This window comes from Melospiza melodia, chromosome 2 (assembly GCF_035770615.1).
Source record: "Melospiza melodia melodia isolate bMelMel2 chromosome 2, bMelMel2.pri, whole genome shotgun sequence".
NCBI classification, from domain to species: Eukaryota; Metazoa; Chordata; class Aves; order Passeriformes; family Passerellidae; genus Melospiza; species Melospiza melodia.
The window spans coordinates 78369996-78384824 of NC_086195.1; the positions used below are offsets into that span (position 1 = coordinate 78369996).

Sequence of the window (14829 nt, forward strand, 5' to 3'; positions counted from 1 at the left end):
TCTTATTCCACAGTAAAACCCCTGCAGTCTTATACAGGGGCTCCCTACACACTCCATCTCGAGTATGCTGCACATTGTGTCTCTTATTGCTCCCTCTGCTGCTACTACTTGCTTTTTGGGTGGCTCCTTCAAATAAAAAGCCCTGCTAAAGAATTTCATATCATTGTGATACTGAAAGGAAACCTATGAGACAGAACTGCCAATGATCGAGATTATACTTGTATAATACCTCAAGTATACTTTTTCCCCCACTTCAAATTTCCTTTGAAATTTGTGGATGAAATTGGAAATTCTATTAAACACAATTAGCAGAGGAACAAAAGATACCTGTGTGGTTCCAGTGTGGGTTATTTTCAGCTTTTTTGTACTGTTTCTTTTCTGCTTATTTTCTTGCTTCAATTTGTATGCAACTATTGAACTTCTGCTTTTCCTGTTTCCTTGCTAACGCAATCATAGCTGGAGTTACTTCCATATAAGCTAATAAAAGTGCATCTGCTTGAAAAATTTGTCCAAAAAAAAAGTCTATAGATTGTATAAAATGTATCAGTTTGGGTTTAAATTGTCATGGCAACACTGACGTCTTAAAATGACAGAGCTAATATTTGTGGAATGTTGTATCATAATGTATTTCAGGAAGCTGCAAAGAAGAATAATCTATTATTTTAGAATACAAACCTGAGTGACATAAGAATACATCTCATCACATTTAAATTTATTCAGCATTTAGCACCTATTCTGAACAACAAAATCACTTCAGAAAAGTTTTTATGATTGCAAATAGTATTTGCTTAAGACAAACAAAGGCAGAATTTATCATGTAAAACCTTATTACAATTCCAGTCTCCCTGTGAACACAGACATTTAAATTTGTAGGTTTAATTCATCATATAATTCAGTGAATAGGCATTTTCAAAACCTACCACCACACTGAATTAAAGAATATTTTAATCACATAATATCAAAGGATTTTAAGATATCAAACAGAGCTCTTTTAAGGCCTGTGTCACTGACAAGAAAAGACTAACCACCATGCTGGTGAGCAAGGTAGCTCAGGATTACCTCTGAGCAGCAGAAATCAAGCAAAAAGCAGATGACAGAGGACTGCTCAGTATCTAGGGACCAACCTCCTTTTTATTCCTGCTGTATAAAATGAAAACTATAGATTTTCCTATAAGTAGTTATTAGGATGGATAAAATTTTATATAAATTTAATGGCATAAAATGTAAACTAAACAAAAATACCTTCAGTCATAGAATTCTACTTTTAAAATTCTTATTAGCATTTCACTTTACAGTTATTCCTGGTCATAATTTTTATGTCTAGGAAAGACTGTCCTGCACAAGTCTTCAATTGCAACATATCTTGTAATTTTAACATAATTCTGGCAGAATCCTAAATGCTTATGCAGTAATTTAATATGGGCTACATTTACACAGTTCTTACTCTTCCCAGGTTTTCTTCCCTAATGCAGCTGTCACTGCTGTTGATTTGTTTCCACATACAGAAACAGCTTTTTTGTGTCCACACAATATACACAGAAGGGTATTTAGTGAATTGAATTGAAATATAGCAGAACAAGGTGTTGAAAGTTATTTCTCTTGGGTTATCGCAATAACTTTACAATAAACCAGGCACACGGTCTTTAAGTAAATGTAAAAAGCAACAGGGCACCAGAGCTTTGCTGGCTTTATCATATCTATTAAATATTGTGCTAAAATTGCTTCACCATGTGAAGAAGAAGAAGAAAAAGGTTCATTACATAATAGTAGCAGCGGCAGCAACATTTTGCATTTTTCACTTTAGCTTCTTCTAAGGCTTTTTCAAGACTATTATTTTGGTTTATGATGATGGAAATGCAAAAGTGTGAACAGGTAGATTTGCACAGCAAGCAAAAATGATTAGGCTGAAAGTAATTTTCCATTTTACAGACTTATAGAGAAGCAAGGAAAGGCAACATGCAAATTTCCTTTTTGCAAACCTATAATACCAGAATACCACTCGGCTAAATCCATAAAGGAAGGTCAGCATTACTAGTAAAGCATTTAATTTTTCAATGCTGAATTCCTCTTAGGAATTACTGCACATATTTTAAAATAAAATTAGTTTCTGGCCAAAATTAAAATATCCTGATGAACAACTCAAATTAATTGTTCTCTCTTTCTTGAAGTAAAATATAAAAAGAAAAAAAATGCTTTAGTAGAATTAATACATACAAATACAAGGTAGCTTCTCTTGAGGTTATGTTCCAGGAATCAGTCTCTAAACACCCACAAGCATCTATTGACATGAGTGAAAGGATTACATAAGCCTTAACAGCATAAATTTGGGAAAATTGAACCACTTACAACAGTCAAAGGCTAAAGAAACTACAAACAGGGTACTTAAAGCTATCAGTAGTGAAAATCTAAGACTGCACACATATTTTGTACTCTAGAAATGTCAGAAAAAAACAGTTTTCAAATGTTTTATTGACTTCTTTATATCCTCAAGATATGCTTCTACAACAGTGAGAACCAAAACCACTTTCAGAGGTGAAGAAAATAAAAAGTAGAAATAGTGATTTTAATGAGTGTTTTTTTCATTGAGACACAACAGCAAAACATGAACAAATCAAACTCTAGGCCTGCTTTTTCTCCATATATCAAAAAGATTAGTGTTGGGTTTTAAAAAGGTTTTTTTTTTCCACCACTGTAAATTAAAGATTTGGGCCTTTTTCATGGTATTCATAAATTTGACATAATAGCATGCAAGGGGCAGCTGTGGGAAAGGCAGCATTTCAAACCTCTGGGGTAAGTGACACCCATATCAGCCACCTTCCAAAAGAGACTGAAGGGGAACAGGAGGCAAAAGCCTCAAGCACAGTAGGGTTGTCTCAGAACCATGACTACAAAAATAAGAATGGACAAGAGGGCAATGATAAGTCAGAATCTAAATTTAGAACAAAGACTCAACAGGTAAACAAATAGCAAGGAGACAGCAAAATCCCTCCATCTCATCTCATTGAGCTCTTGAAAAAAGGAGAGGTGGGAAAAGGATTTAATAAGTAGAAGTATGGGTTGAACACTGCAGATGTTTATTCTGTCAATCTGAGTGGGAGTCTGGCATGAGATAACATACAGACCTTCACCTGCCAATGGGATTAGACAGAGGTTTCATGAAGAGAGACTTTGGGTCTACGCACTAATATTTCTTTCAAGTCCCATTCAAGAAAATAAATCCTTTCGTGAATTATACCCTTCTATTTCAACATCCCCATCTCTCTACAAAACTGCAATTATGTTATTATCTTCAGTAACAACTAGCCTGTATTTCATTTGAAACCCTGTTAAAGCACTAAATATCGGGAAAGTAGCACTGATCTAGAGCAGAGCACTCAGCTGTGTAAAAGCCAGAAAACAGGCTGGTCTGAGCTCTCATTCTGTTCCCGTTTGTGAGAGCAGCACCTATTTCCTCCATCCTCAACAGCCGTGGGGCTGCAAGTTTCTTTTGGGCATAGTCTGGGAAAGTGATAGAAGCCCTGGGAAAATCTCTGAAGGAAATAATAGTTCCCTAGGCAATTCACAGTGGTTAGATGAATGAAATTATTGAACAGAATTTAAGAGACACAATCTCCCTTCTCCCATCCAAGGCAGGACATCATTTGTAGACTTGCAGCAGTTTCCTCCCACCACTCCTTTGCAACACGACAGATTAATTTTTGTGGATAATTTTTACATTCCTCAAACGAAGGCAGACAGAGAAAGTAATTTGTATGTGTCAAATTTGTGTACTATGTTATCAAAATAAAACTGGCAAAAGAGGTTTGTTTGCTAGACTTCCTGCTGGAATAAAACGCCTTGCTGAAACTACTGAGGAGAAATGCAAGAACTTTGAAGACTAACTTATTGAGCCCCAGATCATAATGCAGATACTCCATGTAGTATAGGCTGATAAAGGACATAAATAATCATCTAGAATGTCTGAGATCCCACTCAAATTTTTCAGACTGCTGCCAACACTTCAGTGGTTAACACTGATCTTGTACTGTGAATAAGAATGCTTTCTATAGACATAGAAAGACATGGAAACCTCAGAGAGGCCTAGGAGCCAGTTTCTTAACCTAAGATCAAGGAACAAACATCATCTGGGGAAGACCATCACATTTTGTGGTGACAGGATCTGGGAATCACCTGCACAGAAACTACCAAAAGCATTCCAGATCTTAACGGAGAAGAAAAATTGGCGTCTGAGATGCTTCTTTTTAAGAAAGTTGAACAAAAATACCTTCAAAACCTAAATGTGACATTGCATAGGACTGATAGACTACAGTACCATGAATTAAAATATGGACATTGCAACAGTAATGGCTTTGACAAGATATCTACTTTGAGCATATGCCCCAATACACTTAGCCAGTAAATAAATAGTATGGCTGAATCTTTAAAGGTCAGTCAAGAAACTTGTCCTAATAAAACAATGTGATGTAGTACATCTTCGCCCAGTAACAAAAAAGAAACATTACTTAGCATTTGATCCAAAGCTCACTGAAATTAGTAGGAATTCAGAGCCTTCCAAAACTGCAATGAAGTATTTGCATAGGCTAGGAAACACAATACATTCTTGTAACGTTATTAATAAATCCTATCCTTCAAAAAACCAAACAAAAACAAAACAAGAAACCAAAAATGAAACAAAAAAAAAAAAAAAAAGGGAAAAAGCTGTTAGAATGAAACAGTTGCTTTCTCACCTAGTGTGGCCATTTCATGTTGCAAAATCAATCTCCAGCAATGGAGAAGACGTATGGGGGAAAGTTGGTAGAATTGACTCTTCTGCTACACATTTGCAGTTCTCAGCATTTACTGTGAAGATCCTGAGCCAAAACCTATCTAGATCTCCCTATTCAATATTTAACAATGAAACTGTATTTCATTAAGTTGCTATATTTTTTTTCTCCAACTCACAATGAAGGCCTCCATTGCATTTCATGCTCTACAACACAAGTTCTACACTTACCTTCTTCACTGAAAAAAAATTTCAAACCACTCCTTCATGTTATCTGTTCTGTGGCGACAGCCCATATGAGAAACAAAAATAGTTGTATTCTATTAAACTTTTATGCTAATAGTTCTAGTCTAGAAGCTGCCTTCCCTTACCCATCCACCCATTCCCCCCAAGCCAAAGAAATTCTGTTTACTTAGGTTTTCTTCAAATGGCCACTGCTCTGTGCTCCTGAATACAGGGTATGCTTTAACAGTTTGGGCAGCATTCAAGATATGGGCGCATGATGTGTTCACTACATGCTTTAAAATGCTAAATACTCCCTTTTCATAACCTCCAAAATTCTGATTGTCCTTTTAATCACACCAGCACTGAGACAATGTTTGCAGACTCACAACAACTCTCAAATCAGGCATCAACAGCCTCTTGTATATGTACAGTCATGGCCTCACTCACCTTCAACATTATCAACATTTTGCCTTCATCAACCCTGTCTGTCATCTGAATTCACTGCCTCAATGCCTGTGATGGGATCTCTTCCTTTTTTCTTTGAGAGTTCTATGGAATAATCTCCTGTGTCTGAACTAGACATTTTAATTCCTGTTATACCCATAATGCCTTTCAGAGACCATTTAAAATAGGACAGGTGACTCACATCACTAAAATATGTACGTCTCTCCAGCAACACTGTAAAGTGAATCTTAAGAATCCATTCAGATGTTTCACAATGTTAGCAAATTCCTCGCTTTGTACTTGGTAATTCTACAATTTACAATGGCCCCTATTTTTGACAGTCTTGCATAATTCTGTAGCCATAAAAAAATCTCATCTTCCTTCAGGCCTTCCCTTTACTCAGGCCTCACGTCCTCCCTGATATTTCTAATAAAACATGCTTAATTAAAAAGTCATACACACAGCACCTTACCTTTGATGCCATACGCATGAACAGTGAGTTTTGATCCTCTGCTGTTCTCATCTTCTCATTTTTGACCAAATCCTTCAGGTTCACATTATCATCATCCTGAAAATACCTTACTCTCTCTTTATCTACATGAGTAGGCATCTGGAAGCAAACATATTAAAAATAAATATTAACCTAATCAGAAAAGATCAGCTACACAATTCAGACCCTAAAAATTTCAACAAGTTTAAAGACTCATGAATCAAGGTATGCAGATCTGAAACATTGGGACTAACAGCTCCATTTTATCTAAGGAAAAAAACATCTTTCCCTTTCTTCAATTGCATCAGTATGTCTAAATAAAAATATAGCCTCTTCCCAACGTCACTATATCCTTAACATCCTTAAGGTATCAGAGTAACAACATCAACACTCAGGAAAGATAGACAGTACTTCACTGAAACAGTTAATTAGCTCATAAAAATGAAATATCCTAAAAACTAATTTTCATTATTGACAACTCTAAAGCTTTTGTAAAGTCACAGATTACTGAATCACAGACAGTACCGAAAACTTGTGTGAATGGTATCTCTCTGAAATGTTGCCACCTTAGAGTGCACAAAGGAACAGAGATGTCCCTTAGGATAGGATTAGACTAAATTCCAAAGGAGTACAGGAAGTGGTCATTAACATAAAGCAGGACAGCATTTTCCAAAATGGAAACAACGGGACGATGACAACAAATTCCTTACCCTCCTCTGTCTTTCACTTCTCCACAGCAGTGTTGCAAACTGATCTGTCCTACTAATCAAGAATGCTTGCTAGAATTATGAGGTAGTGTCACCTCCTCTTATCTCAAAAAGATCAAACTGCTACTATATTTACTGTTAGAAGTAATTATCCTAAGAATAAAACACTGCTCCAGCTTCCAAGTTTCTTATTGTTCCCCAAAGCACTTTGTTACAAAGATTAGGTTTTTTGTTACAAAGGATTAGGATTAATTATTATTGTCATCAGTAGTCATACTTTTTGTTAGAACTGAAGTGAAATTAGCCCCTGAGACCTGAGTACCTCAGCAAAATCTTTCTTAATTTGGAAATATTCAGCTCTGCTAATCTTTGTTATTTACATAACTTTATGTAATATAAACTAAAGAGACTGTGATAACTTTTCCCTGAACATGCATTTAGATAAGCCCTAAAGTGATCCCTTGGGAAATGCAATCTGAAAATAAACTGAATATATGCTTAATAAATATGTACTTTAATACTTAATTACAATCAACTTCTGTGACAATGGTCACAGGGGTTTTCAGGTGAAGGGAGAGATGAAAATGTTGACTCCATGTTCAGAAGGCTTGATTTATTATTTTATGATATATATATATATTACATTTTAAGTACACTAGAAAGAAATAGAAGGAAAGGTTTCCTCAGAAGCTAGCTAAGTTAAGAACAGACAAGAAAAGAATGATAACAAAAGGCAGCTCTCTCGGACGCTGTCCGAGATAGCTCAGTCCTTGATTGGCCATTAATTATAAACATCCAAGATGGGCCAATCCCAGATGCACCTGTTGCATTCCACAGCAGCAGATAATCATTGTTTACATTTTGTTGCTGAAACTGCAGCTTCTCAGAAGGAAAAACCCTAAGAAAGGATTTTTCATAAAAGATGTCTGCGACAATCTTCCAAAAGGAACTTTTAAACTACCTACTGACATTCTAATAAGATACTCATTAATTATGGCAATATAAAAGTAAAACTACAAAATCAGTCAAGAGGTGCAGTTCAGTACTCAGATTTGTAAAACTTACCATCTGGTGCTTTCTTCGTCCTCCTTTTGGCTCCAGTGGCTCTGTTGTTCCCATCACAGGCCAGGCCCTTCCACTTCCATCTGTTCTCACAAGGACCACTTCTTCATCTTCTTGACGGCTTGAAGCCTGTGTCAGGTTTTAAGACATATTTTAAAACAGATGGTACAGACAAGCCAAAAGAAATACCTAATCCACATGAAATAAGTGTTTAAAATACTAAAGATTAAGCAACAGATTCTTTACATTTTGTGTGTTCAGTATAATTCAAAGTAGACAGTTTCAGCTTAGTGAGGTATTCTTTTCACATTCAAAAAGAGAAAAAAGTATTAAAAATACATTCAATAAATTAAATGCAGAGTGCAGAGCTTTTCTTTCTGAAAGAACCAAGTTTGTATTCTTGCTTTTTTCACACAAAGCTTTATCTCATACAGATAGACACACAATGCTTCTGAAAGAGTTAAAGAGATAATACTGAATTAATAAACACCACCATCATTATAATGCTGTATTCCTGAAAACCATCTAAAAACCTACAGCCCATTACCACTTCTTTTACCACTCTAGATTGGGAGTGTGGAGAACAAACACCCTCACCTCTGTTCCCCAAAAAGTTACAGAACTTGTCTTCATGAAAGGTTCTTTATAGGGCCCCCACTTGATAGGGGGGCCCTATATAGATATAGGGGATAGATATATACAAACACAGAGAGGGGGAAAAAAGGCAGAAATTCTTCACCAAAAAGTAAGTATTTTGCTTTCTAAAATATTAAGAATAATTTTTTAAATCATTAAAAAGCCTGTGAACTTCCTGATTATACTCCAAAGATGTTTAGGTAAATCAGTTGATTAAATTAAGGCACATAATGGGGCCACTACTTAATCAGATGGTATTAGGACAGCCTTTGTCAAATCTTATAAACAACTTCATTAATCTCCATTTCAAGCTATTTTCTACCAAACTGCTTTCCACCTGCCATGCTTGCCTAAGGAAAGCTTGTCCCAGAAACCCAAATAAAGTCTGGTAAATCAGTAGATACTGAAGTATACTTCAACAGCTTAATTACATTTTTCCAAGGAAAGTCATATGAAGGTAGAAGTTATGGACCAAAAAGCTGCCTGGGTAAGCCAGACCTCTCTCTTCTGTAACACCAAAGGCAAATCTCATTTTGCAAAGCAAACCAGGATGTCCAGCACAACTTTGGCTCCAATAACAATAATGATATTTTCAGAGAATACAACATGACTTATTTCCAGCATCAGCCAGATACATTTTATTTGTGTGTAATCTGTACCTCAAGTATTCCTTTTTCACAATGTAAGGGCTTTTGTCCCTATTGGTAGGGGGAGAAAAGGTGGTTCATTCCAATGGGAGAAAAAAGGCTGTGTGCATTCACCCCACACATGTCATGAGATATAAAGGTCACAGCTGACTGAGACACAAACAGCCAGACTGGGGGGACCAGGTTTTACCATGCCATAAAACCGTATTCACAGCAGATACAGAAAGCAAAGATGACAACATCAATAAGAATGTATCACAGCAAACTTCTACAATGCCACAATTCCTTTAAAACTTGGGTGACTTTACAAGTTTGGAGGTTGAACACATAACCACAGATATTGCAGTGAAATCTCAAAAATCCAGAGCATTGCTAATAAGTCTGAAATTGCACAGACCTTTGTAGAGGAAAAACTCGCCCTATCCACATGGCCAAGCAGGGATACAGAGCTCTCCCAAGAGGACTAATCAAATCCACATAGCAGACCCTTTACAGTTCTCAGTGAATAATCTACCAAGTAGCCACTTCTGAAGGGTCCTGCTCATGTGAAATCCTCTGCCAGGAGCATCTTTCCAGTCATTCAGCTCCTTTTACCTGCTGCCCACATAATGTCTCCAAAAAGATGCTAACTCCAGGTCTCTCCTTCCCCACACCTTTGTTTTACTGAGACAAGGAAAGGATGAACTTTTCCATTCCCAGTCTCTAAACTTTAACCTCACTGTATACATGACTTTTAAAATACACAGATCACTAAAACCAACAGTCTTCAACAACTGCAAAGAACAGTAAATACCTGATTCTTATACCAACTTACAAATATTTAATTCCTTTTAATGACAGCCATCCCCAAATTTGTCTTCACTAAAATTCTTAACACAGACATTTCAAAAAGGATGTCATTGATGTGCAGGCTGTTATTTTCCCAAAAGCTGATGGAATTCACAAGGTGTTCTATGTGTCAGACTTTCTTTGTCTTTGAAGAAGGGCTCTAAAATATTAGATCCAAGCAACATTTGCACTTTCTCTTTTCCTCCCATTTCTGCATGCTTACACACTAACATACAAGCAGCAGCAGAGAATCTGGAATGAGTTAGGACAGGGACAGGGAATGGAGAGGGGAGTGATAGATATAATACATACTGAATTCTTTGGGTCAGAACCCTATAGCTGGCAAGGTTTTGTATGCTTTATGAGGCTTTGAGGTTTTTTCTCCCTAATTTCCAAGAGTCCTGAGTCATGACACAAAGCATGTAATACTAACTATAATGTATTCAGATTCAATATTCCAGAGGGAAAAAAAAAGTCAAAAAATTATAGTAATTTTTACCTTTAGAATACAAAGTACAAAGAAATCAAAGTGGTCCTTCAAAGAGAGATTAAAGGAAGCAGATAAAAGGATAAAATAATTATGGACAGCATGAAAACCAATGTGAAGTCATGTTAGAGACTAACAGCAAAAGCATACTAGGAACCAAAATGAATTCAATGGAAGCAAGCCAAACGTGATTATTCAGAAGATTAAAGATGTTATTAGAGGTAAAAACATCCTTCAAACCTCAAAACCCTATCTAAATAGAACTGACTTAAAAATATAGCATAAAAGTTAATTGTATTCACACAAAAAATCGATTTTTAGTAGAATCTTACTAACAATAATTAGTGAAGTTATTTCTAAACACATCAGAAACAAAAAGCTTTCTGGTAGAAAAAGATGCTCAAGTGGTTACAGCATTATCAGAAGGTGACATTTGAATAATATATTAATTAATTGTATTTTATTCAACAGCATTTTTTGAAATGAAAGAAAAAAAACCCTAGAACTTTAGAAATCATCTTTAAACTGAAATATCAGTAAAAGGAGGTTTTTTTAGTAAGCTGCCATGAAGTAATGATTTTCACTAGAGCTTCCAAAAAAGAATTGTAACATACAATGTCCACATCCTTCAGCATATATTATATCCCTTCAATAGGTCTTAGTACAAAAATAATGGAAAGCATCCAATATAATAAAAAGCTTTAAAATGTGCCAAAGGCTGATCCTGGGAATTTTGGGGCAACGTATCCAACATTTGTAATGGATAAGTTCACACAAGCAAAATAAAAACTAGACTTCCTCTACACTTAAACAATTACACCATACTGGGAAAGAGCCTTTGCAGGAACAATCCACCACTCACAGAAGTAACAGACTTTTTAAGGAGTGTGGATATCAATCTAACTGCAAAAGTTACTTAGTTACTCTTTTTATCTATTGATATTTTCTTTACACCTGTATTCCCATGACTATATGACATAGTATATGGTAACATAATGTGGCCACTGTGACATAATAAATACTCATTAATAATTATGATCAGATAAATAATATTTCTGTTAAGTGCAACAATAAGTTTAAAACATATATTAAAGTATTTTTAATATACCTATTCTTAAATGTTAAAATTGAAACTGGAGAAGAGGCTCAGTCACTATCCCTAAATCTTGTGATGACTGCTAAACAAACAATATAGTGTACAGTCTGAAATGAATAAAAATAGGGTCTATTTCCTGAGTGAGAGAGGAATTGTTTGTTGCTATTAATTAAGGAACATGACTTTTTACTTCAGGCCAATTAAATATGCAAAGTACACAGTTGTTCTCACCAAATGTACAAACTGCTACACAGCAATTAAGACTCAACTGAACAAAACAAGCAGACAAGTCTGGTTTTGAAAGATAAAAGATTGGAATTAAATACATAAATCAATAGGGTACTCGGTACCCATCTCAATAAGAATTTTGAACTCTCCAGATATTATTCCTATTCCATAATCCAGCAGGAGGAAGTGGAAATCCTCTGCCACATCAAGTGCACAGCTTAATTTGAGGAGCAAATGAAGTAGTGAGGTGAACAAATGAAGTAGTCAGGCCAAGCATCTGAGACAAGATCCACTCAGTTTTCAATGCTAATAGCTATTAGGAATAAAATATATTTTAATAGTCAGTGTATTGTACGGTAGGGAACAAATAAAGTTAAAAAAATATTTTTAATTACTGAGCCAACAAAAAGCTGGATGCTGCATGATTTGAAAGCGTTCTGCACATGTTTACTGAGAGCTACATTCAAGTGGTACAAGCACAGAATAATAAAGGAATAACAAAGGAACAGTCTTGAGCAAGGAACTAGCCTCTACAACCAAATGCTAGCTTTGTTAAATCAGATGCTGCATTAAGCATGCCACCTGTTTCCTTTCCCCTACAGTCTCTAGTGAATGGAAATGCTTTGGATATTGTCTTATTCCTCTACTGGAAAAGTCTGTCCTCATGTTATAGTAAGTGTCCAAAAGATATCTAGCACTTCTCAGAGTGCTGGACTCAGCTATTTCTCCCATCTACTGTCTCCTGTTTTCTTCCTTTGTTCCTTCTCCTCCCATTCCAGTTACCCTTCCCTTAGGCTCTCAGCTTGCAGTCACACATAACCACCAGTTACCACAAGGATGGGTAAATCCCATGTAGGAAGAGTGTCTGCCTCCTTCAGTGCTGGCTAGTCCTAAGGGGACTGTCTTATGTTTAGGATTCATTTTATTCCCAACCTGGAGTCCCCAAGTAACAGGCTTCAAAGCATCTAAGCTCCCCTTCAGGCTCTAACATTTGCTGTGAATAGTGGCATTGTAGCCTTCAATGTAATGCTTATAAAAATCAGTAGTTTAACCATTCTCTATGGCAAGACTAAGGTTTGCATCTCACAGGAGGATGAAATTAAAATGGTCAGAGGCCTATAACAGCAGTCCACTGCATACATGTTGTATCTTTGATCTGGGTTTCTTAAAGTAGAAAAAAGATAAGACTAAGAGAATTAGTAGCATGAGGAAGGAAAGCAAAAGCAAACTTCTAAAAACTAGGTTAAAAATTTAGTACTTCAAGAAAGACTTCATAAATATATTAATGAGTCGCTATTACACATTCAAAAGGTGCTAACACAGTAATGGGATTTTTAAAAGGCTTTACAAGATCAGAAAGTTGCATTGCCATAATTAGGCCCTTGTGTTTAACAGTGAAGAGAAGCATTAGAAAATCTGTGTTGCAGGTTGCAACACAGAGGTGAACTATCCTACAGAAGAGCATCTGTATCAGGCGGTGCTTGGTTTATGTGTAAAGCACTGGACTAAACAAAAATCCAAAAATTGCAAACCACGGAAAAGGATTAAGTCTCTATCCTTTTTTTCTGCCAGTAAGTGAGTGACACTGGTTACTAACACAATAAGTAAAAAACTTCATTTGTTCTTATTGATATAAAGTCAGTGGCCCCTTAAAATTCAGCAATTCTTTGTCCTTATATTACAAAAAGGTTATTTTGGCTAAACTGTTTATTACTCAGAATAAGCAGTTTATTAATCTTCATTAATCTCCTTTTACAATGAATGTCTCTGACATGAGCCCTGCATGCAGAAATCCTTCTATTTCTGCTCAGTATTTATTTTCTTAGAGCGTCTTTAAGACAAGGTGATCAGAATATCATGTCTTGAGTAGAATGGCCACAGACACAAATCTAGAGTCAAATTAATTAAGCCATACTGCCAGCCTGTCGAAGTAAAACTGCAACTAGTAACATATAACTTACAGCAGCTTGTAATGTGTCTGTCCATTGATGCACCTAGAAATGGAGAAAACTAAAGCAACTAAGTCTGATTTTAAAATAATATCCTGGATTTCAGGAAGCCACATAGTCTTGAAAATACAACCTTAAACAAAGCTCTAAATATTCAGTTTGATACTCTAAATTGTTAGCTACACTTTGAAATGATTAGTCACTTAGCCACATCAATGAGCCACTGTAGGTATGAGATGTAAGAAAATTTGTGAAAACTGTAATGACTAGATGGCTTGTTTTTACAGCAAGAACATCTGACACAAAACATATATACTCCAACCATACAAAAAAGAGAAGTATTGAAGCATGTTGGTTCTTAAGTCCACAGATTTCTATTTCATCTTATCAACTGATTTAACACAGTGAAATGGTAAATACAGCAGTAAAAATATGCAGAAATTTAACATGGTGTGGCAGAAAATACAGCCAGAAAAAATGGCACCATCAGTTACAAGTGCTGCATGGCACTTGGATATGGTTTTTTCTCTGCTGTTAAAGCATACTTGGAAGTTTTTGTATTCTCAGTTTGAATTCTAAGAAGTTTTAGCTATTCTGTCATTTTATACTTTTTAGGTGCTCTGAAATGATATTTTACATAATTTACTTACTAATACAATTTTTCCAACATGTTTTAATTGCAAAAGCCACATTCCTATGAATTACATTCAGGAAGATAAACCACTTTGACTTAATATGTATTTGTCTTAAATAATTGTGTAATACACTCTTACTGACATCAACAAGAATGTTCAGGAAATAAACTAATCAATAACAGCATACACCTATTATTTTTTAAACGTATGCACTAATGATATGAAAGCTGTTCTGCACCTCATACCCCTTTCATTATTCTGTGCTACATTTAGAGCTAGTCAAGTCTGTAGGGAAAACACAAACTTTTGCTGAAGAAAGAAAGGCACAGCCATCTTGCAGACAAGATTCAAGTGTGATGGAACAGCAGGAATCAGGAAATATGATGAGCTGAAAACATCTGAGAGTAAACAGGCCATGAGCCATCTGTTGCTTTATCTCCCCACCATCTGAAGTTTCAAATAAAATCTCAGATTTTTACTGTGCATTTAGTGAGGATCATTAATCCCCAGCCTTCTAGTTTTTGCACAAGTGTCTCAGCAATACTTCTATGCCAAGCAATTTAAAATAATTTTTAAAGCATTCTTTATATATGGTAAGTCTATCCTACAGCTGTATTTAAATTCTGCATTGGT

At 35.7% G+C, this 14829-nt stretch overlaps 1 protein-coding gene across 4 annotated transcripts in view; it reads right to left on the reverse strand.

Annotated features, from left to right (window-relative positions):
* The window catches only part of CWF19L2 (CWF19 like cell cycle control factor 2), a 61772-nt gene that overhangs the window by 14852 nt on the left and 32091 nt on the right, over positions 1–14829 (reverse strand). For all 4 annotated transcript variants that reach the window (XM_063148949.1, XM_063148947.1, XM_063148950.1 and 1 more), the window contains exons 11-12: positions 7694–7819; positions 5904–6041 (exon numbers count right to left, since the gene is read on the reverse strand). In XM_063148949.1, the coding sequence (XP_063005019.1) occupies positions 5904–6041; positions 7694–7819 (264 nt within the window). The remainder of the gene's footprint in view (positions 1–5903; positions 6042–7693; positions 7820–14829) is intronic.